Source organism: Apostichopus japonicus, chromosome 8 (assembly GCF_037975245.1).
Source record: "Apostichopus japonicus isolate 1M-3 chromosome 8, ASM3797524v1, whole genome shotgun sequence".
NCBI lineage: Eukaryota > Metazoa > Echinodermata > Holothuroidea > Aspidochirotida > Stichopodidae > Apostichopus > Apostichopus japonicus.
The window spans coordinates 9020322-9047906 of NC_092568.1; the positions used below are offsets into that span (position 1 = coordinate 9020322).

General features: G+C 35.5%; 1 protein-coding gene across 1 annotated transcript; it reads left to right on the forward strand.

Moving 5' to 3' along the window:
• Positions 1-372: 372 nt before the first annotated feature.
• LOC139971060 (AP-5 complex subunit mu-1-like) lies at positions 373-27585 on the forward strand. Its single transcript, XM_071977226.1, has 13 exons — positions 373-526; positions 2466-2597; positions 3386-3512; positions 4265-4366; positions 4927-4991; positions 5916-5994; positions 6888-7028; positions 8783-8920; positions 9705-9831; positions 10612-10939; positions 13157-13367; positions 15318-15414; positions 26024-27585. Exons 2-13 carry the CDS (start codon positions 2533-2535, stop codon positions 26113-26115), a joined length of 1572 nt encoding a protein of 523 aa, XP_071833327.1. The 5' UTR covers positions 373-526; positions 2466-2532; the 3' UTR covers positions 26116-27585.

The window sequence follows — 27585 nt, forward strand, 5'->3', positions numbered from 1 at the left end:
TCGCCCTACCCCTCCTGTCGGGCCCAGGAAATTTGATCTCATGCACCCGCCCCACTTTCAAGTGTTAAGTTGTAATTAGATATGCAATCCACAGTATCATCCTTTGCACAATTTTCCTCTAAATAGATATCTATAACAATGATTGATTTTTGGGGGTTTGAGAATATCCCAGGGATTTGTTACAAATGGAATTACATTGATAAAGCACTAAATACATTCTACACTGTCCAGCTGTACAACAAAATGAGCCTCGGTAAAATACAATGATCGGAATCAAATTTACTTAAAAGTATTCCGGTCTTTATAACTGAGAATGACATCATTTCTATGTATGCGCTAATATCTGCAGGTATAATAAACCATGGTTGAAACTGTTGATGACACTGGCAGCTAGCTTTGAGTTTAGTGTACTCGCTGATGTAAACAAACATTTACCACCGGTGCCTCGGAAGTTGTAGTGGGCCACGGAAGTAATATTCGAACTCCCATCCATGCAGGCAGATGGTTCAGCAGGTTGCATTAATCGGTTTGTCGACTTCCTTAAAAGAACTTGATATCGTAAAATAATATGCCTGTCCGGCGACCATACGTTAGGCACATTTGTAACTACACGTATGAGTAGATCTTCTAATTCTAAGCCTAACAATTAGTTAAGTTAAGGCTACACTACTGTAGGCTAGGCCCACACCAGGCAACTATAAATGCACAAGTAGTTTCTGTTAGAAGGTACAACATTGTTCATTAACAACACTGAAAGTTTACTTTATCGTAAGCTCACAAAGGCGATTGTGCAGAGCATATTGTATAATTTTCCAAAGGACTACTCACTCATCATTTTATTAGTCACTTTCATTTGTTTGGAGCAGGAACTTATGTTAAGACGTGTCAGAATTTTCATTATTCATTTCTTTATTTCCAGTCACCTTTTTCCATGATTTCATTGCAATGTACCATTATATATGTATTTCAATATAGTGATATTGATAAAAATGTCAAGTTGTTGTGATCATCAGATCTATGCAAATCCAAAACTTTCATTCCTATGGCCTTATTAATTATAGACTAGTCTATATCAGAACAACACGGAATCATGTTAGCATACCGGTTTCCCAAGTGTACTACAATTCTAACAGGTCTACATATGGGTTTGGCCAGTCTCTGTGCATCTCACCCTATAGCAGTCATTGGCAGATATTCATACCTGCCAACTCTCACAGTTTTACCATGAGACTCAGCAGTTTGACAAAATGTCTTATATATGCACAAATCTTATACGTGTAAAAGCAAAGTATCACAATTTACATGGAGTAACATTACAATGATGGGTCTTATTTGACTACACAATGCATTGTAAATCCTCCAGGTTTTGGGGCACAAGTCTCCAGGCTGTAATTCGGAAATCTTCATGTTTACACCTTGGTGGGGTAATAGTTCTGGAGTTTGGTGACCAGATTTAATATCTGTACATACCAGGTTGACATAATGGGCTTCACACAGATTATCATTGTTCTATCATTCGTAACATATTAATTTCATTTGAGAAAGTAACAATAATAATAATAATAAATTGCATTTATATAGCGCTTAAAACAGCGTTTCAAAGCGCTTTACAAAGTAGGAAAGAGACAAAGGAAACCAAGGGAAAAAAAGAAACTAGGAATCAAACAGTGATGTTTAAGTTGTCTCTTGAAAATACAGGGGGAGGGAGAGTCACAAACGTGAAATGGGAGTTCGTTCCAAAGAGAAGGCACAGCGACAGAAAAAGCATGATCGCCGTCACGAGTGCGATTACGTGGATCTGGAGTTCATTGCAAATGCGCATGATAGGAAGAGCAAAGCGTAACTGTAGTTGACCGACGCAAAGGAGTAAGAAGGTCAGTGATATATTGAGGGGCAAGCCTGTTGATCGCTTTGTAGGTGAGAAGTAGGATCTTAAACTGGATGCTCTGAGAGATGGGAAGCCAATGCAATGAACGGAGTACAGGAGTGATGTGATCAGACTTTGTAGTGAGTGAGACTAGGCGCGCAGCAGCATTCTGAAATCTCTGAAGGGGAGCTATATGAGAAACTGGCAAATGCACATACAATCTGTTGCAGTTATCCAGATAGGAGGAAACAAAAGCGTGAACCAGTCGTTCAGTTGATTATGTTGGGGAGATTTGCCATCAATCCTTCAGTGAAAGTCATCAAACATTGTTAATGATGCACTGTAGATTGGTGATCGCCTATCATCTTCAAAGTATTTGTGAGAACGTGCAAAACTCATTTCTTCATTAAACCTATAATCAGCAAAGTCAACATGGGATAACTCAGTCTTTTTAACTTCCAAGTCAAAAATTGTAGTTTGCTAATATTCCTTGAGCTAAATTAAAAAGTAAAGGCCTGTTAAACATATGAGGACTATAAATTTTTGCCAACTATCGTTAAGTAGATACTATTATGTAACATATTTTTTTCACCTACAGACAGTACTGAGCATATACATATGATGTCAACAGCGAATACTCGACTTTAGCACTTAGACCCAAGAATATGTCTCTTCGTGGTATTTGGGTCTTTTCTTTGCCCGGTGCCACCCATGGCATCTTATTCAGCAAGTAAGTTCACTAAGAAGAGTATCCTAACTGGTTTTGCAAGGAGAGCAGTATTTTTATTATAATTCTAACAAAAAATAGTGATCACAGTTGGAAACGCTGCATTTTGTAATCGATATCACAGTTAAACTCACACATTTGCACAGATTTTCCTGTGAGCCTAAAACAAGTAAAAATGTGAAAAAATCGGTGGAGTTTGACATACCTGTTTGACAAGTGAAAAATGTGTGTTTTTAGCTGTACATGCCAAATTTCCTTCAGACAATCTAAGTCAAGAATAGCTGTAGTAATACATGGACAACTTTGGAAGTTGTGTTTCACCGAAAACCGAAAAAACGTTGAATTTCTTGCCATAGGGTTTCAAGATTCCAGTGTCAACCTTTTTTGGGGGGTTTCTCCACTTTTTCCAGGATATAACCTGTATGGTAGTGTGTGAGAAGCGGGGAAACCAGCAGATTTGTATCAAAATCACACATTTTTATATAAAAATCCCCAAGGTTTTCCCGGGACAATCACTGGTTTCCACACAAGAATTTGGAACCTGTCCCACAGGTTTTTTTGTTTGTTTTTGTAAGGGTATACCTCTTCCATTTTGAATGAGTGTGTTGGCTTTGACATCAAAGCACTAACTATTGAATATAATATGCAGTGGTCATTTACTTTAATATATACAGTGTGCTCAGAATTTCTATGTTCTGCACCTCAGTGGTGTGCATTCCATGATGAGAAATCATTAGCCTGATCTGTGAGAGAAACAATCATTTTTCCTCTTTTTCTTGGAAATTGCATAGGAAATACCCATCAGTGGAGAATCGGGCACGCATCTTAAACAAGGACGGCTATGTGAAACTGCCAACAGATGACGCCATGAGGGAGGCAGTATTGGCTGAGCTTGGAATTGTTCATCCGATAGAAATGGTATGGAATTAGTTTTAATGGGTGTGAAGACTCGCGCACAAAGAAACGTCTAATGCCGGTAATCTGACCTAGTTTCGATTGAGGTGTAACAGAAGTGTTAAACACCACCATCGATCCCAGAAAATACACACACAGCTTGCTACCGTCGGTTATTAGACACTAGTGTACAGTCAGTATATACAGCTGCGGTCAATACCCACAGCACAGTGTATAAACGATACAGCGATGGACATCTCAGGTCCAGCTAAAGATAACAAGGTATCACGTTTCATTACTGTCTGCCTTTTGTAGTGACACAAACAAAACTTCACTTGCAAGCAACAGAAAGTTCACTTTTTTCAGATGGCCGCACACAGTTTGGGGCGAGTCTTCAATGCCTTTAATGCTATATTTGATTTAAATGAACCTACTGTATAGGTGTTCGTTTGGGGAAAATTTCTTGTCAGGTTATTTTGTAAAACCTCTTTCAATATTTTTTTAGAGTAAGTTATTCTTGGTTGAGAGATGTTATACCTGTAGTAAATGGTCTTTTCATATTGATTGCTTTGAATGCGTTCTTGTCAGTACAAGTTTGATAGAATGTTGATAGAATGTCATCACAATGGTCTTAAATATGTAGAATCTCATGACAAGGAGATACCGTGTAAAGCTTTAAATTTGGAACTTTGAATTTTAAGGTTTACTTTTTAATTTTTTGAAATTTTTAACTTTAAAGGTGCTGTAAAGTTTCTTGTTTTAATTGTCTGGTGCAGTTTGTAGAGTCCAGGGATTCCTGCTCCAGAAAGCTCCAGAAACCCGTCTTTGAAATAACTACTTCTAATGGTATTCTCTGGCCTGTTGTCCTGTATGAGAAGGTAATAACTCTCCTTATGAAATAAAGTGTTTCATAATTTCTAGTTTGGTTCAGAAATGATGAAAACTACATTGATAACCAAGTTTTTCATTCTTGTCGTGGTCTGAATACCTGAGATGTTTTTATGTGATATGCAATTATACTGTAAAGAAATGCCAAACACTGCCACGCCACTATGAGGGTATAGTAAAACAATAGTACTTACTAACACTGCACTTATGCCTGGCAGGCCTGGCAGCATATTTGATAGTACTTCCATCACATATGACCCACAGCATTAGCTAATTAACCAATGATTTCATTATACCTGAATTGGTTTTGCTGAAAGAGCCGCCACAGTGGTCTGATCTGGCCCTGACTTCAACTCGCTTGTGACCAAAGATGTCTAGAAATCGCATTTGCTTGGTTTGTCATGTTAAGTTCTTTTTGTAAATGCTACTGAAATTTATGATAAAATGCTTCCATCAGACAGATTTCGAAATAATATTTCATTAGTAACCATGTCATCTAGATACATTGTTCAATATCATCATTGTTTTTCATTTTTAATTTTCAAACTAGTTTGGACTGTTGCTCTGTTGCTTGCCATTGGTGGAGAGTGTGGAAAGACCACCTGTTATTGATGTGTAAGTAACGCTTACTGTCTTACATAATGTGCTACTGTTATCAATTACGTAAATACAGTCAGTTACAGGTTTTCCATCGTATGTCTACATTACTGTTATCATTCATGTGAACAGGTAGCATGTGCATGTCATGTCTGTTTTTGTAAGTTTTAGTGTTGTATTTAATCTGGATTAACTCATGACAGATGGCCATTTCTTATTTATTTCCTCTTATCTCCATTAATGTTATTGTTTTGGTTTTAAAGTGCACATGTGCATGTTATTTGTACTGAGAGGTGTCATGTTCCTAATTAAAAAGTGCCCTTTTGTTATTTACCAATTTTCTAAGTTAAGCAATATGTCCCTAAAACAGTGCGCTTTTGTTGACAAAATTTAACTAGATTATAATTTCAAAGTGTTTTTTTTTTATTGAAAAACATTCAAAATTAGTACTAGAATTTGTTCCTGTGTAAGCCACACCTGTACATGTTATATTTGTACTGCTGATATCACTGATGTGTAAGCCACAATTTAGCCAAGACATTGAAAGATGGTGACCTCCACTCGACTTCTCCTGGCTACATCACTGATGATAAAGAACTTTAACAAACCTATGGAAATGGAAATTGTATGTTAAATTATCAGATTGACTTCCAATTCTAGAGGAAGAATATAAGATATATCTATATTATATTCCCATCCCCAAATTCAAAGCCCTTTTAAATACACAAAACTTAACTAAACTGCAGATTTCAAAGTCTAGTTTGTTGATTGACACATAACCTGACATACAGTAAGCTGACTAATGTTGGCATGGTTACTGGAAACACATTCATGTTGCAAGGCAACAGCTTAAAGTGAAAAGTTTGATGTAAGGATAATACTAGATGTATAAATGTAAAACTATGAAACACATTCTTACATTTCATGTACTTCTTTCTCTAGGCTTGGTATATCACTTGGTTACGCCCTGCTGCTTCAGATGATTGATGTCATTGGGCCTGTACAGCAAGGAGTCGACGAGGTAACAAATTTTAGTTTTAAATCATGAAAAATCTTCTCTATGCCAGCATGTCAGAATGACTATTTTTTTCATATTGAGGTTATTGTGTAGAGCCTCAGAGCGTTATAAGGAATAGAGCCATGAATCAACAGTATAAAGTTAAAGGGTTCCAGTTGTTCCAGAACCAAGATATTATCAGCGCAGCAAATTTGCAATTAATCATGCTACTTCAAGTTACTTTTAGTCTCATTGAAAAACAAAATTGTCAGGCTAATGAGACAAAATTTAAAATTTCCAGTAGTTTACTCTATGTATATTGGAACATGGCCACAAATATAGTTGTTGCTGATGGTATGGTATGTTGAAAAGGAAATTTTAGTCTCATAATTGTTGTAACTGATACTGTAGGGCTATATTTCATTTGAAATTGGTACAATTCCTTTTAACCAATACTCAACATTAAAGGTTAACGTCTGTTCTCTTTCTATATTCTCTCACTTGAAAATTGTCAGAATTGTTGTTTTGGTACATTCTATCATATAGCAGGTGAAAATATGTGGATCAATAACATAGACCAATAAAATATTGATTGTTGATAATTACATGATTCGTATGGTGTTTTCCTCCTAGAAGTTCTTAATATTTCTTCTTTTTCCATTAATGTATCTCTTCTCAATATCTGGCTAAACTTGTGAAAAAATATCTAAAGTATCTAACATCAAGTGGTCTGCTTCTGTCAAATAGCAACAAGGGTTTTCTCGATGGGCTTAACTTCTAGGATCATTTTGAAAGCTGCATTTTGGGTTGATCTCAAACTTGTGTTGTTTTTGCTTATTGAGAGACACAAAGTTAAATCCTTCTCTAAGATGCATTCCGGATAAATGTCCGATGCTGTCCTCATTTCTTTCCGATAGACACACCCTCAGATGGTCGATTTACATTCCTACCTGTGCCAAGCTGTACCTTTTGGGACTCTAACGGATATAGAGCAAGCAACTGTGTTTGATGCCATCAGTGGTAGAATTGATTCCAGCCATGTAGTCTCAGATGTCAAGGTATTTAAACTACGTTATCTATCTTCTATTAAACTTTGCATCTGCTAAAAATGCAGATTGAAAATATGTCTCTGTTTTTATTAATAATAATACAGAAGTTGTAATTTTAAGCAAGTAATGTGGTTGATATTTGATTTCCTCGTCTGATCATTATGGAAACGTTAAAGGTGCCGTCAAAATGTTAAGCTCTTTCTCTGCAAATTTGCTGCAATTCATCATTTTGCTGCAAAAATGTTGAAATCATGACATTCAGATGCGAGTGTAATTAATCATTTTGTTGCAAATATGTTGAATTGACGAGATTTTGAAGGGATCAATTTATGATTTTGCTGCAAATTTTGAAATGATAATATCCATGATATGTGATATTAAAAATATAATTTTGTTTATTGAATTTCTCACTTGTTCAATTCAAGGCATTTGTCATTTTGTTGCAAATTGCATCTGTACTTACAGAAAGATCCTAAAACATTTTGTCTGCACCTTTAACGTTTCCCTAGATGATGTTTTGACAGGTAGATATGTAATCAATGTGCCTGAGTAGAATAAAGTTATCAAAGACAACCATTTATTCAATTGACTGCATTCAATGACGATGCAATCTATGGAGCTTTCATTATTCTGTGTGGGGGGGGGTGTGGGGGCTGGGGATGTTAGTGTTCAGCATTGTTCATATGGTCATATGGTACTGTAGTTACAGTTTTGAGTACAGCAAAAATTTTACTCACTTGTAAAAATGGAAAGGAATAGATTTCATCTAAGGCAAAAGAAGAAAATCTAGTTGATGTGTATTCTCATTATCAGTTTTTCCATTGTATTTTGGGGTAAAAAGAGGGTAAAACAGTTTTTACTGTAGGTTCTGCCTCCTGCCTTGATGGTTATGCCACTTGCACCTGTTTGTTAGCATGCTCATTTGTGCTTAGTCTATTTACTTATTAGTGTAAGGAATATATATATAATGATGTAGGGTTCCATAGAGAAGGGGTTCTTGGCCACTGCTCTGGTATATTTTGATGGCCCCATTTGTTGTAGTTGTCTGAGAGAATATTCTGGCTGCAAGTCCAACACTGATCTCCAGACACCAAAGACTAAACAAGAGGAAAGTGATACCGTTTTAAGTTATATTTAGTCAACACCAAAAATACAGCAAGTCAGAAAAAAAAACTAAGACACACTACAGTATATAAGAAAACACTATGCTGGCCATATGTAGGTAGAACATAATCTAACCATTTCGATGTCTAAACCAGAATTGACCGCTCTACGGTTTCTAAAATAACTAATACACAACTACTGCTGGATGTAGTGACCATGCCTACCTGAAATCAAAATCATCTCATGGATGGACATACCTAGACCTGACTACTACATGTAGGTACAGTAGACCCTAACCATTTAATGTCTAAAGCAGAACTGACCACTCTACGGTCTCACAAATAACTAATGCACAACTACTGCAATAGATAGTGACCATGCATACATCATCTCATTGGAGGCACATACTGTACCTAGACCTGACTAATAAACCAGAAACCACAGAAGGAAAGAGCAAAATTTTCAAAACAAAAGAATAATAGATCCCAGTGCTCTGCACTTCAGATTATAAAGCAATAATGCAATAACATTAATCTTCTGCCTGATGCCTAAATGTCACTGCTTTCTATTTTTCTGAACCATTTTGTTTCCTTTCTCATATGCCTTCTAATAAAGTTAACTTCTTGTGGGTATAAGTACGTCTTTGCTCATAATTTCAGCCACCATCTTGGAGACCAATCAGTGTGAAATGCAAAGCAAACATTTCATTCAGAGTAACAGAGCAGATTCAAGCTGTCCTTTATAATAGACCAGACGTATGGGATGTCTTCCAGATTTATGGTTCTGTCTCCTGCAAGGTTTGTTTTACAATCATGTCTGAGGTTATTCGTTTATAGTTGCAGGGTCGAAATATTGTAGCCAGTTTGTGTCTAAATAAGTACAATTATGCTATAATAGCTTATAAAAAAAACAAAAATAACAAAGACATAAATATTCTGAAAGAAAGTTTCTTCAGCATCATCTTGAATCTTATGGTAGTGAAACTGCTTTTGAGGTTAAAAATATTTTCACTATTTTATGCTAATTAAGGACCGAAGAACTAGAATTAAACAGAAGGCTTACTGGGTTATACTTAAGTGTTAAAACAGAAACTTGTTATTAAAGAAGGTTTTAGTTACTAAATGAATTTGAATCTGTGTAAAAGTAAGAGGGCCTGACGTTTCGATCCTAGCAGGATCTTCTGCAGAGGTTGAAGAAGATCCTGCTAGGATCAAAATGTCAGGGCCCTCTGACTTTTACACATTGTATCACACAGGCTCTTTAGTGGATAACCAGTTTGCTAACAGTTTTGTATTTATTTAGAATTTGGTTCTGATAGATTGATGCTTTTAAAGTTCTTCAGTCAAAATGCTCGAAGCAAGTTTTAAAGTATAATTTTGGTAATTTGGTGAAATAATCAAACCTCATGGCCTCCCAAAGAACACACAAAATAACTGTTTCTTTTCGCCTTCTACAAAGAGCAAAGACATTTATGGCTAGAATGTAATTCGAACCAGACGTTTGCAATCTCAGTCAGTTTTTCCATGATGCATTTACTTACATTTTTTTAAAGTTTTAATATGTACTATTTTTCTTCTCCAGGCTGACTTAGAGCATCCAGCCCCTCTGATAGCCGTACATCTCAGCGTCGGCAAAGACCAACCTCGGCTCCAGAATATCCTCGTCAATTCCTGTGTTTCGATGGTAGATGATGAGAACAGAACTAAAGGTAAGAAAGAAACTTGTTTCACTTTATTTGCAGCAGGGCTGAATTTTAAGGGCTGTCCGATCATCCACCATCGTGACTCAAGTTTGTTTCAGATCAGAAAATTTCCCTACCGAGTAGCTTCCAAACATTTTCCCACTTCTAGGCAAACTAGTCAAACTGTGACTCATAAATCAGCCCCATCTCACAAGACCTTGTTCCTATCATTCCAGCTATGGTAGATTCAATGAAGGTTATTTTGATGGGTAAACCCTAGTTACTCTTTAAAATTGATAATAGTTGGTGGATCTGTCATGGAATCACGGCAAACTTACTTCAAAAGCTTATATTTTTCTTTATAAGCTTCATGTTGTTTCTAACACTTGAAATTTGACAAATTTGGAATGCTTCTTTTACTGCTCTCAATGTTGTCTGGAGTTTTGAATTTCATCAAGAAGCATCTGTTTTGGGCTAAAATATTATAGAGAAGTATCTCTAGTTCAATTGCCATGATTTGCTCTCCTTTAACCAGATTCGTTCACAAAATATCACACAATTTGAAAATATATATCTAAGCAATAGAAAATGATATGAGGAAAATCATGCTTTTGACCTTTAGTGGCAAGTTTGTTAAGCAACCAATTTAATAGCCACTTAAATATTCCCTTTTGAACTGACATAATGTATACTTAAGAATGTGTAGCGATCTCACAGTTTTGTAATAGAATTTTTGCTTTGCTCTGTCAGATAAATTTACATACTTCTACATATTATATAACTTCCTCTTTTTTTATCCACCGGAAGGAGAGGGACACAGAACGATCACTTTTATTCCACCTAGAGAAAGGTTTGTCCTTTGCAAGTACACAGCGGCTATATCTCCAACCCAGCTCTCCGCCCCTAACACCTCTACTACTCCGACCCTTTCCAGACGTGGTTCTCTGACCTCCCTCAACTCCACCACGTCCTCTCTGACGGTGGTAAGCCAGGCATCGCCCGCATCTCTGCCTCTGAGAGCTCACTACGAAATGACGGGCTCTCAAGATGAGGTGAAAATCATCATGAAAGTTAAACTTTCAAAAGGGAAAAACATGTTTGAATATTGTGAAGTTCAAATTCCTTTCCACAACCGGTGAGTAGGCATTAAAAGGCCGTTTTAGGAGGTGGTACAATTGTAGCATTTAAACAAAAATCAACTTTCGGGTCCAGAAGGTGTGTACCATGCACAAGCAGACTGTAACGTTAGAAAAACAGTGGCCTGTTTACAGTATTCATTTATCAATATTTTCGTTGGTAGGTATTAATGATTAGCTGTAAGTTTGATTTTGTTGGGGTCAGAAAAGTCCATTTGGCAATTTTATTTTTAAGTTGTTTTGACTCAGCAACTATTGCTACTGTATAGTGCAGATATTATTCTGAGCATACTGTTAATGATGGTATAAGTTTTACCAATGACTTAATATTAACAATAAATAGTATTTTTCATCTCCAAAGCCTGTAACTTTCTTACTTGAGATGTTCCAAAAATTGCTGGATAACATTATTGAGAGTTGGAACCTTTGGGAAAGTTCTGTCAAGATATTTTGAACTATTTATAACATATGCCAAAAAATTTAAGGTCAACGCAGATGAATATGTTTTAAAGCAACCTTTTATGACTGCAAATGCTACATCCCATCGGCATGTAAATAATAAAAAAGTTGAAGGTTAAATATGACAGTATGTAGTCTTGTTTTAAGAGCAAGGTCATCTCACCTGACTTTACAATAGTGACCCCCTGGTCACTTGTCACATCCAATGTTCACAAACTTATACAGTCCCTCCCAGGGCATTACAGTATGCCATCTACAGTATAATGTTCCTGCAAATACACTTGGGCAGATAATATGATTTTACTTAATTGTATCAATCTGTCCAAAACCTGGAGAAAGTCTTCCCCCTTTCCAAACGAAAAACTGCATCGACACTTTGCCTACACCCACAACACATTGTCTCGTCACAGACATGACACAAGGCCTAGACCACTCCATCAATAGGATTCTCAATGGAGTTGTCATTGTCATCATCTGATTACGCGAGGGAACCAAGTAAATTACACCTTGTTTGAGTGAGAACATTGATACTTTATTGTTCCCACGGTGATAGTGACACTCGTAACATGAGTGCCTTCAGTCAAGGCAAAGAGTTGCTTCAGTGTAATTGAGTAATGAATAGCAACCATTAAGCAATCATCAAAATCTGCTAGAAATAGCTAAAATCGTCCCTCTCCATTGCTGTAGGTTTAATTCGCCACAATTCTGGAGGTACCGTATTAGTCTGTCTACAGTAAAACAAAAAAGACACTTAAAAGGTACCCTGAAATATCTCATTGATTCTGCTCCTCTAAAATGATCTCCCAAAATTGGATCCAAAACTTGGATGTTTTGGACAACAAGATAAAAGTTATATCACCAAATTTATGGGACAGAAAACTGTTAACAACTGTTTAATTTGTTACTATTCAGCAATTTTCATTGACAAAGATGTCTTAGATTGATTTAACTGAATGCAGTTTGATTTAACTGAATGCAATTGATTTAACTGAATGATTTAACTGAATGTGAACATTACATGGCTGACCAGAACCAGATGGAAAGTAACAACCCGATGCAATTTACAACTTTTAGAGGGATTTAAATTTAGGCAGAATTTTAGTCTTGATATGTTATATTTTAAGGAAAAAGAAAAAAATGGAGTTTTAGTGATGTTTGTATGCAGCATCTATTGATTTTTTTCTAGATATTTACCTTTAAAATATGCTAAAATGCTAGAATATTTCTTAATCTTCATATATGATGACATCATCTCCTCTGTGTGGGCCTAGTTGTTAATGTTAATCCAAATCGTTGTTCCATTAATTCTGATAACTTAACCTAAACATGTTCTTTAAACATTGTATCAACAAGAGACCACCATTGCATGACTTCGACACCATTTTCTGTGACAAGTTTGAAATGTATTGTGAACATCTTCATTTGACGCCATATAAATTAAAAAGTGTTTTGCGTTTGGAGGAAGTGACCTAATGGTCTGTGTGTTAGACTTACTAGTCCAGTCACTTTTATAGTTGATGACCTTCACTTGAAAAATTAAAATGTTTTTAGAAACCCAACATTGACCGATAGCAGTATCTGGTTTTAAGATGGTGGAGATGGTTGCTGTGAATGACTTTGTTAAACTGTCTTTTTTATCTTCTCAGATGCACAAGATCAATTTGATTATTCATGAAATTGTGTAGCTGAACTTTAAATTTGTTGTTTGTATGCAACAGTAGATGAATATCCATGATTTCTTTATTCATCTTCGTCAGTGGACCCATTATTTACAAAGAAAATACACAGTCAACAGGAGAGATTGTCATCACAAACGACAAGAGAACTCTAGCCTGGAGAATCGGGCAGAAGTTTCCTTCCAGAAGCCACGAAGTTACTCTAGAAGCAAAGCTGAAATTTGGAAAGCGTTCAAGCATAATGCCAGGTCAAGATGACCCCTTCTGTGTTGGACTCAATTCGTTTGCAATGGTAAATACCGTAAGAACAATATTAACAATGGACAACAAAATAATTGTTAGTATTAAAGTTGAAACATTGTATTGAGACGTGAATGGATCCGTATGATTCTAAAACATTTCACATTTAGTCTGTCCTGGGATACCAAAACATTGATATTATGAATACCAACAAACACATGATCTTATACATATTCATTTTCTGCAAATTACACTGTAGAGTATAAAAACGTATGTAGCCTGTGCTGTTTTACATTGGTAAAGCCCTGTAGGCTGGCAGAAATTTCATCCTCTGACCCAGGTTATGCTCGTTGGCCGATAGGTTTGTCAAATTCGTGTCACCGTTATTGGACCATACCCACTGAGATTTTCCATTTGTTGTAGAAATTGTGTGACAATTCACAGCTGTTCATCCTACAGCTCCTATTCTTTTACCTCTTGCAATTAGCAGAGGCAACTATTAGTCATTGAGATGCTAATTACTGTCTGTATGAATGTCTTTCATTGCTTAACGACATGAAAGATCGCATAATTACATGTTCGGAAGCCTACTCTTGCATAATAAAGTATGCATGAATTCTCATTGGTGTCGTTCCTTTTGTATTAACGAAATAACCGTTTACATAGCTTAATCCGTAACAAACGCAGTGATTATCTTTGGCCTTCAATGTGTATTTAAGACGATACAAAACATAACTGTGACAAATGACGGAACTAGTGTTCTGAATTGCAGAATTCTACGAAATTTCCCGGAAAGGAAGTTGATACACATTAGCTCCAAAGCCAATCTCTTGTGTAAAGGCAGTTTTTTTTTATGGTGGTTTTAATCATTGCATATAACAGACTTCAGAGTTCAACACTGGGTTTCCAGTCACATTTATAGTTGCAAAGATCTCCAAAAACAACGGTGACCCAAGATAAAAGTTGACATCATTATTTCAAGTGCTCGAATTCTATATAGTCTATATACTGGCTATTAAAATTCCAGTAGATTTTTTTGCAATTTGCCAGTAGAAAAAAAGAATCTACTGGCAATTTTCTGCCAGTAGACATTAAGAAGTTCAACTAAAGCTTGTGGTAAGTCGGTTAACAATCGGCAGTCGAAACATCGGCATGATTTCTCTTCACATTATGTCTTTGTATTACAGCTTACTGTCAGCAAATATTATTGGGTTAATGGTACAGATATTTAAACTGGTATGAATTATAGCTCAGGAATATGCCAGTGAAAACTTGATTTTAGCCAGTAGATTGATGAAGCACTGGTATTCTGTTACTGAGGCTAATATTGTGATATTCTAGGTCTGCTATTCATGTAGATAAGAAAGGTAATACTACTGGGTATTAAACAAACCACTGTTTCTTCTTACTCCAGATCACATGTGGATCTGGAATAAGCACCCTAGATCCTAAATTCCCCCAGGAAAGGGATCTCCAAAATGGTTTGATGGATTCCATCCAAATCTAGGACAGACAGAGCCTCTAGGACTCTTAAGCTATTTATGGTTTAACTCTCAACTAAAAAAATAATGCCCCAAAGTTCCTAATGTATTGCGTTTGCGAACATTCCCGACTGTGATTTCAATACGTTAGAAATGAAAGATGATACGTTCAGCTGAATATATTTATTTCCTAAAACTTTGAGAAATCATAACATGAACAAACTTTAAAGTGTCCCAACAACAAACTTAAAACTTTCAATCTCTCAGTGCGCCTGTAAAATTCTGTGTGCAAGTTTGTTCATCCGGCGTGATTACGTGCTTGTGAGTGCTTCAGTTTTAGAGATCTGCAGACCGTTTAGATCATGCACATTATTACCGATGTGACAGCCCATCCCCTGTGGAAATGTAGGAGAGCCCCATTGCACATTTTTCTAAATGTTCATATAAAAACTCTTGTGATGAGTCGATTCAAAGCTTGAAATATAAATATTGTTATCGTGTCTTTCCGTGGTTGCGTTTAGATTTACTTCAAGATCCCCGATTACACTCACACGTCAGCAACCATCGACCAAAGATCGCTGCGAGTTCAACCAAATGCCAAACCCAAAGTAACTGTTGGTATGTAAATCTTTCAATTTTGTTCCCTTTTCTTTTTATGATTTTGGCAACATTTATGGTGATTTATTGAAAAAGATTAAGATAACAGCTCTTCCATCATATGTGAGAATTTACACAAATGTTTACTGAGTGATTGGAGTTATTCCGGTACAGATATTGTCTACAATGACACCACATCTAAAAAGCTAGGCGATGTTAAAGAAATTGAACTCTAAGGAAATTTGTACCATAAGGCAGAATTATACAAATACCATGAGTTTCCATGCAATTCTTCTATCTTTTCCCTCAAGTATCTATCTTTTCACCCAAGTATTTATTATTAGTGCATCTGACTTGACTTTTTTTCTGTTCTTACCATGGAATGGTGCAATCAGCTGGCAATGGGTGGTGGTGGGTGTGGGGTGGTGGGGAGAGCAGGGGGGAAATTATGACAGTTGCAACTTTTTTTACAACCTATTTGGTTTTTATTTTTGTAATTTGTTTTGCACATTATAATATATAATGAAGTAAGGAAACAAGTAGGAACAAGTATGACTGGAGGATAAGGTGTGAACGCTACAGGGCTACTCTCTTTGATGGGAAAGAACAAAGAAAATATGACGGTTTAGTCACAAAGAAAGAAGTATGTAGGAACAATACAAGAAAAGAAGAAAGAAAAGTAATGACTGTTAGAGCTGAGAACATTCATGTCGCTCAGGTTGACCCCCACCCTCTCACCCTTACCCCAATTATGACAATTAAAGCTTCTTTTTTTTCAAGTAGATGGGCACAGAGAATCATTTATGCCATATGGCATCGTGAAATGCTTTGCAAAAAGGGGCAAATTGCTGTACAAGTGTACGTAAAGATGCATAGCAGTGTTTGCTCGCAGAAATTTCGAATCCTTCAAAACTGCAATACAAAATTTGAAAACTAAATTATTCCCCGGGATATATTAAAATGCATTTGTATATTTATGTTGGCTATGTACAGTGTAAGGAGACTAGATTAAGAATTTCAAAGCAAATGAACAAAAGATTGGGAGAAACTAAGAAAGTATTCCAAAAGCTTACACTTAAGGCAGGTTATAGTTACTACTTAATATCACATTTACAGTAAATTTGACAGATGAGTGTAACAAGTGTGTGGCATCTAGACTTGGTAGCTATAAAGTTGCTTCATACCTTAGCTAATTTTTGATACTTATTTGGGATACTTTTTGCAGTTTTGCAAATGTTTATGTAGCTTCAAAGGTCAGTGGTGACACCAATACAAGAAAACTGACAACACATTTTGTGTTTTTAATTTATTTTTTGCTGTCAAAGGCTGGGATATTAAGTTGGAAACATATCCAACTGCTTCACATTCTATGTAAATGTGTCAATTTGTACCTATTTGTGCCAATAAATCTCAATAAATGTAAAAATTATAAATTATGTGAACATTGATGTTGCCATTGTTTTATTTGAATCCATATAAAGATGATGGCCACAGATCAGCAGAGATATGTTTATAGTCATGTAACAAGAATTTTAAAATGAAAAACCTAAATTATATATGTATTGTCTCTGAATTTCAACTTTGACCTGTATATCATCCTGGAAGGCAGGTATTTTGACAATGCTAATTGGCTGCCACACATGCATGTAAGAAAACACTCAAATTGGCTGTTGGTTGTCATGTGATTTATTACTGTAAATTAGCTTGTTTTTGCTTTTGTTTTAAAAGTGTGGAAGGAATTCAAAGCCCCTTCTGTTTTAGCACCCACAGTGAAGGTACATTACAAAGAATTATACTATAACTATAAATATACAAAGAATATGAGTAGTTATCAAGGAGAGTAGATTATATGTATAATTGTATATTTTAAATTACATGCACTTATGAGACGATTTTGAACTAAATAGTAAAAATAACGAAAAATATAAGAGCCAGGACCAAATGTGATGGAAGCAAACATACTGGCAGTGAAGACTTTTTTCTTAAATTTCGGACATGTTCTTGCTTCAGTTTTACTCTGTTCATCTTCCTAGGAGATGTATAAGAAAAGAATGTGTCTTATGCCTGGCTGAGTTTTATTATGATGGTAAAATTGCGATAGCAATCTGCCTCTCAAAGTTAATTTTCATCTTTAAACTCGGAGACAGTAGGATTTCATCAAAAATCTGTTTCATTTTATTGTAAGAACAGTAACTTCAAAGACTACCAGTTGCTTATCTTATCACTGTATCATTAAGTTTATTCTCATTCCCCCTCCCCCAACCACCCTAAAATTGCTAGTTTTAGTGTTCAACAATTGAACCAGGATTTTGACTTAACTAGAATATTCTTGCGCTACATACATGTCGGGGAAAGACAGGGGTCAAATTCATGCATGGTGGGAAGAACTTTTGGTACTTACAAAACTTGATTGCTTCCAGAAGGTGTATTATCATATATAATTACTGTAGTCTTGATATTGAAATAACAATTAAACTATTGCTACATGGGATGAGGTGGTCACTGTATACTTACAGTACCCTACCAGTAGGTCATAGGTTCTATTTAAATGTAAAATAAAAAAATTACAACCAAGGCAACCAAGTTGCCACATCTGCACAAATGATGATGTCAGGGACTAAAAAAATAGACATACTGTACAACTTGATTAAAGAGAAGTAGAATACTGCCAACACTTTAATCTCCAATAGAGCAACACGTTGACTTTCTCAGTGTACCCAACTTTCAGAAAAGTTGGCTTCATATAAAGTTTAAAAGAAATATAGGTAAACTTTGCGGCTCATATGTCATTATAAGCTAAATAATGTAGTTTTATTTCATTTTACAAGCTATAAATAAACTGGTGTTGGTTGCATATACATCCTCATTTGTCACTAGGGGCAGATCCAGGAATCTAAATAGGAGAAGGGGGTCGCCATAGGGGTCACTGCAGCAGACTCTGGTGTATGGGGTCCTCCCCCCCCCCCTGCAGAAGAAATGAAAATTTAAAGTGTGAAATGGTGCATAGGCATATTTAGACTTTAAAGTAGATCTACTTGCAAGATTCTGCTGACAATTTCTTTTCAAGTTTTTGTGTGAGGTTGCAAAGGGGGATGTACCACCCCCTAACCCCCGCCCCATCCCCAACCCTGCCAAGGTCTGTGCCTGATCAATGTCTTAATTCATTGTTGTTGTTTGATATGGCATTGATCTCTCTCTGCACAGCCATGTTTAAGGCCGAATTAAGCAGTATTGTAAATACAAAGTACAAGAATGGCTGTGAATGAGAAAAGTGGATTTCATTATTGGTTTTAAATTTCTTTGCCTTCATCAATATCTTTGTGAACAAGTCAGTGATGAGTTCTGGTGGTCAAACAACCCCTTGGAGCCTGAGTTTCACTATGTTTATTTGTCAAAAGATAACTAGTTTTGCAAAAAGACAATTTGTAACCAACCAAGACAAAGCAAATGTTACAGTTGCAGAGTCTGTGCCTTCATGCTGTAGTCGTACAAGCCGAACGATGAAAATCAATAATGAAGGCTGCTGGAACATATAACATGATACAGCAAGCGCTGGCCCCAAGGGTCCACCAAAGTCTGTTAACTCCCAATCCTCAAGCATCTTGGAAAGTACTTATTATCATATTTTATATTTTAAATTTTTTCTTCTTTTTGTTGCAATGCACTTTTAATAAGTCTACAGCTGCTCAGGCTTTAAATTGAGATCTATAAAATAGCGTATCTACTTCTCAGTTCTTTTCCATTTCGTTTGGTTGTCAGGGATAAGAATTTTAGTAGAGGAATATAATTCTAACGAGGTTTATTCTTTAATGCAATATCTACATGATGTTCCTTTGTTTTGAGTCACATCAACCCTGAGCTTTATGAATGGTACTCACTTGATAAATATTGTATGAATCATAAATCACTCGATGATAGGTGCATGAATCGTAGTCACTCGATAAATAGAGCAGGTACCATGATCGCTAAATACCATAATCAAAGGATAAAAAGTGTTTAATTCGTCACCACTCGATAAATATTGCATGAATAATAACCACTTGATAAACAGTGTGTGATTTGTAATAAGTTGACACAAAGTGTATGAATCATAATAACTTGATAAGAGGTATTAAGAAAATCACTTAAGTAGTAATCACTTGAGGGATGGTATATGAATCATAATCAAAGGATAAAAAGTGTTTAATTCGTAATAACTTGATAAATAGTGAATGATTCGTCACCACTCGATAAATATTGCATGAATAATAACCACTCGATAAACAGTGTGTTGAATTGTAATTACTGGACAAATAGTGTATGAATCATAATCACTTGATAACAAGAAGTATTAAGTAAATCACATTCATAGTAACCACTTGGAGGATAGCGTATGAATCGTAATCACTCAATAGATAGTGTATGATTCGTAATCACTCTATAGATAATGTATGAATCGTAATCTCGCCATAGTGTATGAATCGTAATCACTGTATAGATAGTGTATCATTTGTAATCATTTATAGATAATGTACGAATCGTAATCACTCTATTGATAGTGTGTGAATCGAAATCACTCGATAGATAATGTAGGAATTGTAATCACTCTATAGATAGTGTATGAATTGTAATCACTCTATAGATAGTGTATCATTTGTAATCACTCTATAGATAGTGTATCATTTGTAATCACTCTATAGATAGTGTATGAATTGTAATCACTCTATAGATAGTGTATCATTTGTAATCACTCTATAGATAGTGTATCATTTGTAATCACTCTATAGATAATGTATGAATCGTAATCTCGCCATAGTGTATGAATCGTAATCACTCGATAGATAGTGTATGAATTGTAATCACTCTATAGATAGTGTATGAATTGTAATCACTCTATAGATAGTGTATGAATCCTTATCACTCTATAGATAGTGTATTATTCATAATATGTACGATTCATAAGCACTCTATGATAATGTATGACTCGTAATCACTCGATAGTGTATGACTCGTAATCACTCGATAGGTACAGTAGTGTGTAATTCTTATATATCACTACATAGTGTATGATTTGTAATCTCTCGATAGTGTATGAATCGTAATCACTCTAGAATAGGGTATGAATCATAATCACTCTATAGAATAGTGTATGAATCGTAATCACTCTATAGATAGTGTAGGAATCTTAATCACTCTATAGAATAGTGTATTAATTGTAATCACTCTGTAGATAGTGTGTGATTCTTATATATCACTACATACAGTAGTGTATGATTTGTAATCTCTCGATATTGTATGAATCGTAATCACTCTATAGAATAGTGTAGGAATCGTATTCACTGGATACATAATTTATGAATCATATTCACCTAGTAAACAGTATGTGATGTGGATCCAATGCGTTTCAAATTAATGACGGTAGCACGATACATCGTTTCTTGTTCTTTTAAATAAGTATTTTGCATTTGCACATAAATTTACAGATCTGTTTAATACAATGCACATTACCAAGTATTGTTCCAAATCAGATTAAAAAGACTATAGCCAACCTTGGACTTACAGATTCCTAGTAAACCATATTAATGTTAATTATCAATTTCTCTAACAGTGTCCACCCTACTCTAAAACCTTTTTCCCCCTTTCAAACATTTGCATCAAGGAATTACTTGTTCTCTTTTTCTTTAGGGAGATAAGAGTGAAGTTTATTATTGATTAACTTATCCCGTCTAGCTTTAAGTGTTGGTTAAATTAACCATCTTAAAACAGTATTTGTGTTCATGCATCCGGTTAAAGTCTGTACACACAGAAGTAGTACACACATATTTTTATATCTTCTTGTTCTTTTCTTTGCTTATTTTTATTTCTCTCTTTTTCTTCCTTGGTATCATTCTACTTTTTTATAAAAGCCCTGAGGCTTCTTGGAACGCTTTCTTTCACAACTATGCATGCTATGTATTTGACTAAATCCTCAATTAGATGTGTATATTATATAATGTCGTGAATATACGAATAAATTAAATTGAATGAAACATCTGGTTTTGGTTTTAAGATAATTAGTACTCCACAAAACTTTTCCTATTGCAATGTGTTGGGGTCTTATTTCCTTTTGCTGCGTTTTCTGGTATGTTTAATTCTAGAGGCATTTCCCAAAGTCTGTAATTTTAAAGTCTAAGCAATAATATCAGTGGGTTGAACACGTCTGCTTATGTAAATAGCCGAATGTCAATGCCATTTGACTAAAATTTAGATAAACGTCAAGTGATATCTCCAATGGCTGCCCTACAAGTGGAAACTTAATTTGTACTGTTTTTAATTATTTTTTAATTATTCTAGAATGTTAAGCTGTAAATATGTCATTTTTTTTTAGAAAAATCTCTGTCTTTTTTTTTCCAGGCATATTTTCAACATGTATTCATTACTAACATTGTGCTCTGTAAAGGACCCAGATGCTATCCATATTACACTTATTGTATCCTCAACTTTTCTTGCATAATTTGACAAATTTTTCCGCCGCTCCAAAAGGCTAACGAAGATATCCTTGTCGAGTATTAGGTGAAGTACTAGAGAAAGAGCTTTGAAGGATTTTGTAATATTATGAGTCCTATCAGACAAGAATGTGGGTGGGTAGGTATTAAGGATAAAAACAAAAGAAACAACAAGAAGCCCGCCTTCGAGTGGCAGGAGTGAACGACTTTCTTATAGAACATACTCGCCTGTCAAAATCTCCAGGCTGTATGTGTTCCGATTATTTATGAAACGTGTAAGTGGGACAGAAGTGTTGTAAAATTAATTCTCGCATGACGACAGCTGCGAGAGCCGTCCAATTAGCGAGGCGAGTCACATGGGTTGAGCAATCATTAATGAAACGTAACCAACATCGGGATAAGATCATGACTCCCGCGTACAATATATGGAGCTAACTGTACCAGGCCCTTTGGAGTTAATTTACAACTCGGTCTCTAATTAGCAATCTGTTTGTGGCTTTTGTTTTTTGGGTGAAGCAGTGTTCCAGTTTATCTGAAGACTTGAGTGATTTTGGGTTTTGGTTTTATGAAGAAAGAGCTAGCGAGAGAGAGAGAAAGAGCAAAACGTTGATGGCACACTTTATAAATAGACCTTCTTTTTCATTGAGTTAATATGTAGTTTACTGTGTTTAGCTTATACAGTATGTCTTAATTAGACCACTTGTGAGGTGTCATCCATATAAATACATAACAGACTGTGTGCTGTTATAAAACATCAAGACAGTAGTTTAATTTATCAAAACCTTCCAACCAGAAAAGCATCTTAGTTTAAGCTTGCAATTATAAGGCAGAGAACCCAAATTTGGCACTATGTGGATTATTATTAATAAAGTAACATTTCAACCTTTGTATATACATTTTTCCACCAGTATTAAAAGTTTTTGTTAGAATTTGGAAATTTATATAAGAGTTTTCTCCATCGTCTGTTAAAGAGTTGATCAAAGAACATAAAAAGCAGGACTTTTGCTTACCCCTATTAGAGCCATTACTTAGTCCTTACTGGTAACAGATCTAAATGTGTTAATACCGTAAAATAAATCCAGTTCATAAAGTGAGTGATAGGTGGAATACAAATTTTCGGTTAAATTGACAATCTAAACTTATATGAGGTGAGAAGTCTGTAAGGGAAAAAGTTCTAAGGTACATGTGTAAGAGGACTGTCCCTGCATAACATCATGGTTTATCATTTGGCCTGGAAGACAGTTATTTTAATATGTACACTAAGCAGCCACACATATACTGTATACTTTATGTACATAAAGCAGCCCCATATATACATATGGTAGAACGTATACTTCACGTTTGTTTCTTTTTAGTTCACCAACAAATTTATTCCTGAGTAACACTAGCCCTAGTACACCAGACGATTGTATTATGCAACACATTCTTGATCTAAGTGGACTCTCGGGGATTGTGGAGCTATGCCATACTGTACTTGTCCATAATGTATTCTTTCTCTACTGTTATTGTTGTGGTCTAAGTGGACTCTCAGGGATTGTGTAGCTATGCCATACTGTCCTTGTCCATAATGTATTCTTTCTCTACTGTCATTTTTTTCTATTTACATGCATGGTTTAATCACAATAATCACACTTTAGTTTGAAACTGTCCGGCTGTTATTTCAAATTAGAAAAAAAATATCAGCATTTTTTTTTGTTCTTTTTTTGTCGCTAATCACTTGTTTGCCTGCAAGAGAGATTAGATAGAGACAAATGGGATCATTTCTTATCATGGTTAAATGCATAGAATCTAAATACTGAAAGATAGTAGGATATCTTAGTGTGATGAATCGCAAGCAAATTATACGGATAAATCTGTCGTCTGGTTCATTAAATTTATCAATTTCTACAAAAAGCTAGCAAGCAAAACGATGCTGCAAAACTACTCAAGCTATGGTAATTAGATTTTGTAATATATGTTCTGTGCGCACTCTGAGAATTAAGAAAAGAAGCCTCTCCTTGGAATGCTTATGGGAATTAAAATGACTGATTCAAACGAACTTAAAAATTGGTTTCTGAACTTGGTGTATGTGATACCGACCTAGTTCCTTTATACTGCACTTTGGACATAGTGAATATTCATAGAGTTTATGGTAACATTCCATGTGGTTGGACTTACCTTGCCAACCTGCCTTTCTACGGACCTGCCAACCTGTCTTTCACAAAATAGGGACATTTCCAATTTCCAATTTTCTCAAATATCAGGAGATTAGGTAAATATACTGTAAGGTAGAAATGGGCAAAATAGAACTTAGTATTTATTTGTTTATTCATTATTAATTTCATGTTTAACAATATCCAACACATCTAAAAACTGATACATCCCACTTTTGAATTTGAAGATCTGTATTTCATATTATTATTTTTATTTTTCATATTATTAATATAACTCTGTTCCTTTCCATGTGTGATATACAATGATATCCACCTCAATTATCTAAGCGGGGGTGGGGGGGGGGGGGGGTGGGGGGGGGTGTCACAGCAAAGTTACATACACTTAGTGATTCTCATACCTTGCCCTCTTTGCCATCCTGCCACTAAATGATATTACTGTACTTTATGTGCAATTAACAGAATTTAATGGTATTATTGTCCTGTAATGATGAGGCCGTCTAAATCTGGATCTATGATTTATTTCTTGTTAAAGTTGAAGTCTGCTCATAAAATTTACCTTGACGTGGTCTTGTCATAGCAAGATTTATTATCCAGTAACCCAAATAGACGGCTTTATCGCATCAGAGCATATATAAAGTTGTAGTCTAATCTAGTTTTAGTCATAAAAACATTTGATGCTTTGGTACCAAAGAGTTTAGATCATTTGCTCATAAAAAGAACTTGTAGAACTGGTAATAACATCAATGAATCTTTGAAGGGGCGGTTTTCTGGTGACAAACATGACAATGTTACTTGACGGGAAGAATTCACAATATTAGCGGGGTCAGTTTGTGAAAGTCTGGGTCCAGTGTGTGACGTAAATGTCAAAGTTTCAAATTGGAATTATTTTCAGGTAAAAAATGTGCTATATATAGCGAACAAATTTGGTGAACAGCAATTAAAATGTTGCTTAGCTACATTGAATATTGGAAAAGTCATTTAAACTGACTTTTGTCTTGCTAGGAAGAGCAGTTCTGACTGTACACTTTCATAATCAGGAATTACTGATTTATTTAAAGTAAAGATCCAGTCATATGCTGTTTGGTTAATACTTTTTATTAGTAATCAAGAAATCACTGATTTAAAGTAAAGATCCAGTCATCTGCTGTTTGCTCAATACTTGTTCTTATGCAGAGAAGAAAAATGTCTGTACTTTATTTAGTTTCCCATGGTATGGATTTCTCAGTTTGATATTTTGTTAAATCTTGCTCTTAAAAAGTGGCCAATAGAAGGGGGGGGGGGGATGCTCAGCCCTTATTTACATAGAATTATTTGTGAAATTGATTATTTTTTTTGTCACATGTAATTTCTTGTTACATCAAATATTAGTTCTGTTTTCCAAATTATAACATGCTTACATGTATTTAAGTACCTCTCTGGCTGTAATCTGCTTCGAAGTTTGATTGCATGACTGTTTGCCACTGAAGGCCAAGTTCCATAGCGAGTGAAGAAAATAAGTGACCGCACACTATCTATACTTTTAACTGCTTTTTCCATTAACAAATTTGTTATTCCCCGTCAAATTATTCATGAAGAAATAGCTATCAAACACCTTCAATGAACCCAAGTGCACTGTGGGTTAGTCCCTCTGTGTAGTGTGTCACAATCAAATGTAACATGTGAGAGAACGAATGTAAATTCTCAGTACAGTACGTAACACCTGCTTATATTCAGATTATGGAGAGTAATCTTGTCATTAATAATGTTTCTGATAAGTTATCCCTGCTCAGAGTGCGCCCCAACCATCCCCCCCCCCCCTAAGGTAGATCACTTTCTCCTGTTATTTGGCACCTCTCTGGCATTGAAGAGGGACCCATCAAATTGGCAAGGGAATTTTCCAGTTTACAAAGCAGCAGCTCCTGATGGATTTCTTATAAATATTAAGAAAACATAACTTTGAGATAATATTTCACCTCTCTCTCTCTCTTGTACCCTTTTTTATGTCCCTCTTTTTTTTCCGTCTCTTTTATATAGTTCGAGAATTTCTGTCAACGTCGTACAAAGTTTGGAATATCAAAGGAAACTATCTGGCAACAGACATGTCCGACAGCCTCGAAACTTGGTGACATTTTGGATAGATAAGTGGACGATGAAAGATGAAGCTGGCCAATGGATACATCTTCTATATAAGCCTTATCATTTACAATTTGGAGAAACGATACTTTTTGGGATGGAAATTAGTCAGCTGCCGGTTGAGATCGAGTCGAAGTTGACAAATCTCATTCTCTGATTAGTAAAGTTGACTCTCGTCGGTACAATACCCGTCCTCCGATTTACCAAAGTCAGCGAAAACTGAGGAAGAGGTGAAGAGAAGTCCAAACAACTCATGGCCTCATCATACAGCATGTCTGAGATTTGCAGAAACAATGTGAGGGTGAACGTCATACCAGATATCGAGAGTATGGGTTCTGGTTGATGAGAGCATCTCAAGGGGAGATGCTGATATGGTCCTAGCAAGACAAGATTTGAAATTTAACACTTTGTTGTTAAGAAAACAAAAAAAAACACCAGCAGAGTTTTGTGTCAAGCTGTTCAGTAAGTTGACACAGAGTTAAGTTTGATGTAAACAAACCTTGTATTAGAGCTTCAAGGTATGTTAAAGAGTGAGCAAATTCTGGACATTTTCATCTGTGGTTTTACTGCTTCCCTACAAACGAGACAAAGACCTTATGCTTGTACGTAGAGAACGACAGTCAGCAGAGTGTGGGCCGTGAACATTTATTTAGAGGGGCACAAGATTATTTCAGACATCAAAAATGTATCTACACATTTCAGAGTTTGCCAACGGAGATTGCTTAAGACTTTTTTTAATAATATGAAGTCCACAGTCTATAGTCCGGACTGGCTATCGGATACATTCTGAGCATCAACTCTGAGGGGTAGAGTCTGGTCGGTCATGGCTCGGTCCTCATGGAAAATCGTGGACCGATTAGTATGAAGATGGCCGATGTCAATTGTAAATTGTTTTAACTTACAGAGCCATATTGAAAATAAGTAATGTGCAATTATGTCAAATGTAAAAACAACAAGCTGTTCATCAATTTGGTTAATTGCAATATCTAATGTTTGTCCAAACGTGCATCTTGCAAAACAAAACGATTCTCATGAAGTACTGTTTGCATTTTAGTTGTATGTAAGTTTTAAGAAAACCCAAATTGCTGAGAGTAAGACAGTCTCTTCTCATTAATCATTCTTCCCGGCAATCCATCTTGTTATAAAAAAAAATTTGATCAACCATTTGTATTTGGACTCTGGTTTGTGAATTCAATCATATATTCACATCATGAAAATTATCGCATTATGACTCTTGCTAACAGTGTTGGTGGGGGGTCACTTTATAAAGGTAAAGTATCTGATTAATCTTAACCTTAGTTAATGGCAGATTTTATACTTAAATTAAAGCTAGTTGAGAATACGTTTCTGGTCACGACAACAAGTTTCGTCATGTTACTTTAAAAGTAGTCGTTTCTGGACAAATTGTTCCTTTTTTCTGTGAAAATGTTTACTCAGGTAATAATTACAAGATAAAGGACACA

What these genes read in the sequence shown, in the direction of transcription:
- LOC139971060 (XM_071977226.1), top strand. Translation starts at nt 2,533, where the DNA reads ATGTCTCTTCGTGGTATTTGGGTCTTTTCTTTGCCCGGTGCCACCCAT. An exon ending in TGATGAGAACAGAACTAAAG is followed by an intron (nt 9,832 to 10,611) that starts GTAAGAAAGAAA and finishes ATCCACCGGAAG; the next exon opens with GAGAGGGACACAGAACGATC. An exon ending in CAAATTCCTTTCCACAACCG is followed by an intron (nt 10,940 to 13,156) that starts GTGAGTAGGCAT and finishes CATCTTCGTCAG; the next exon opens with TGGACCCATTATTTACAAAG.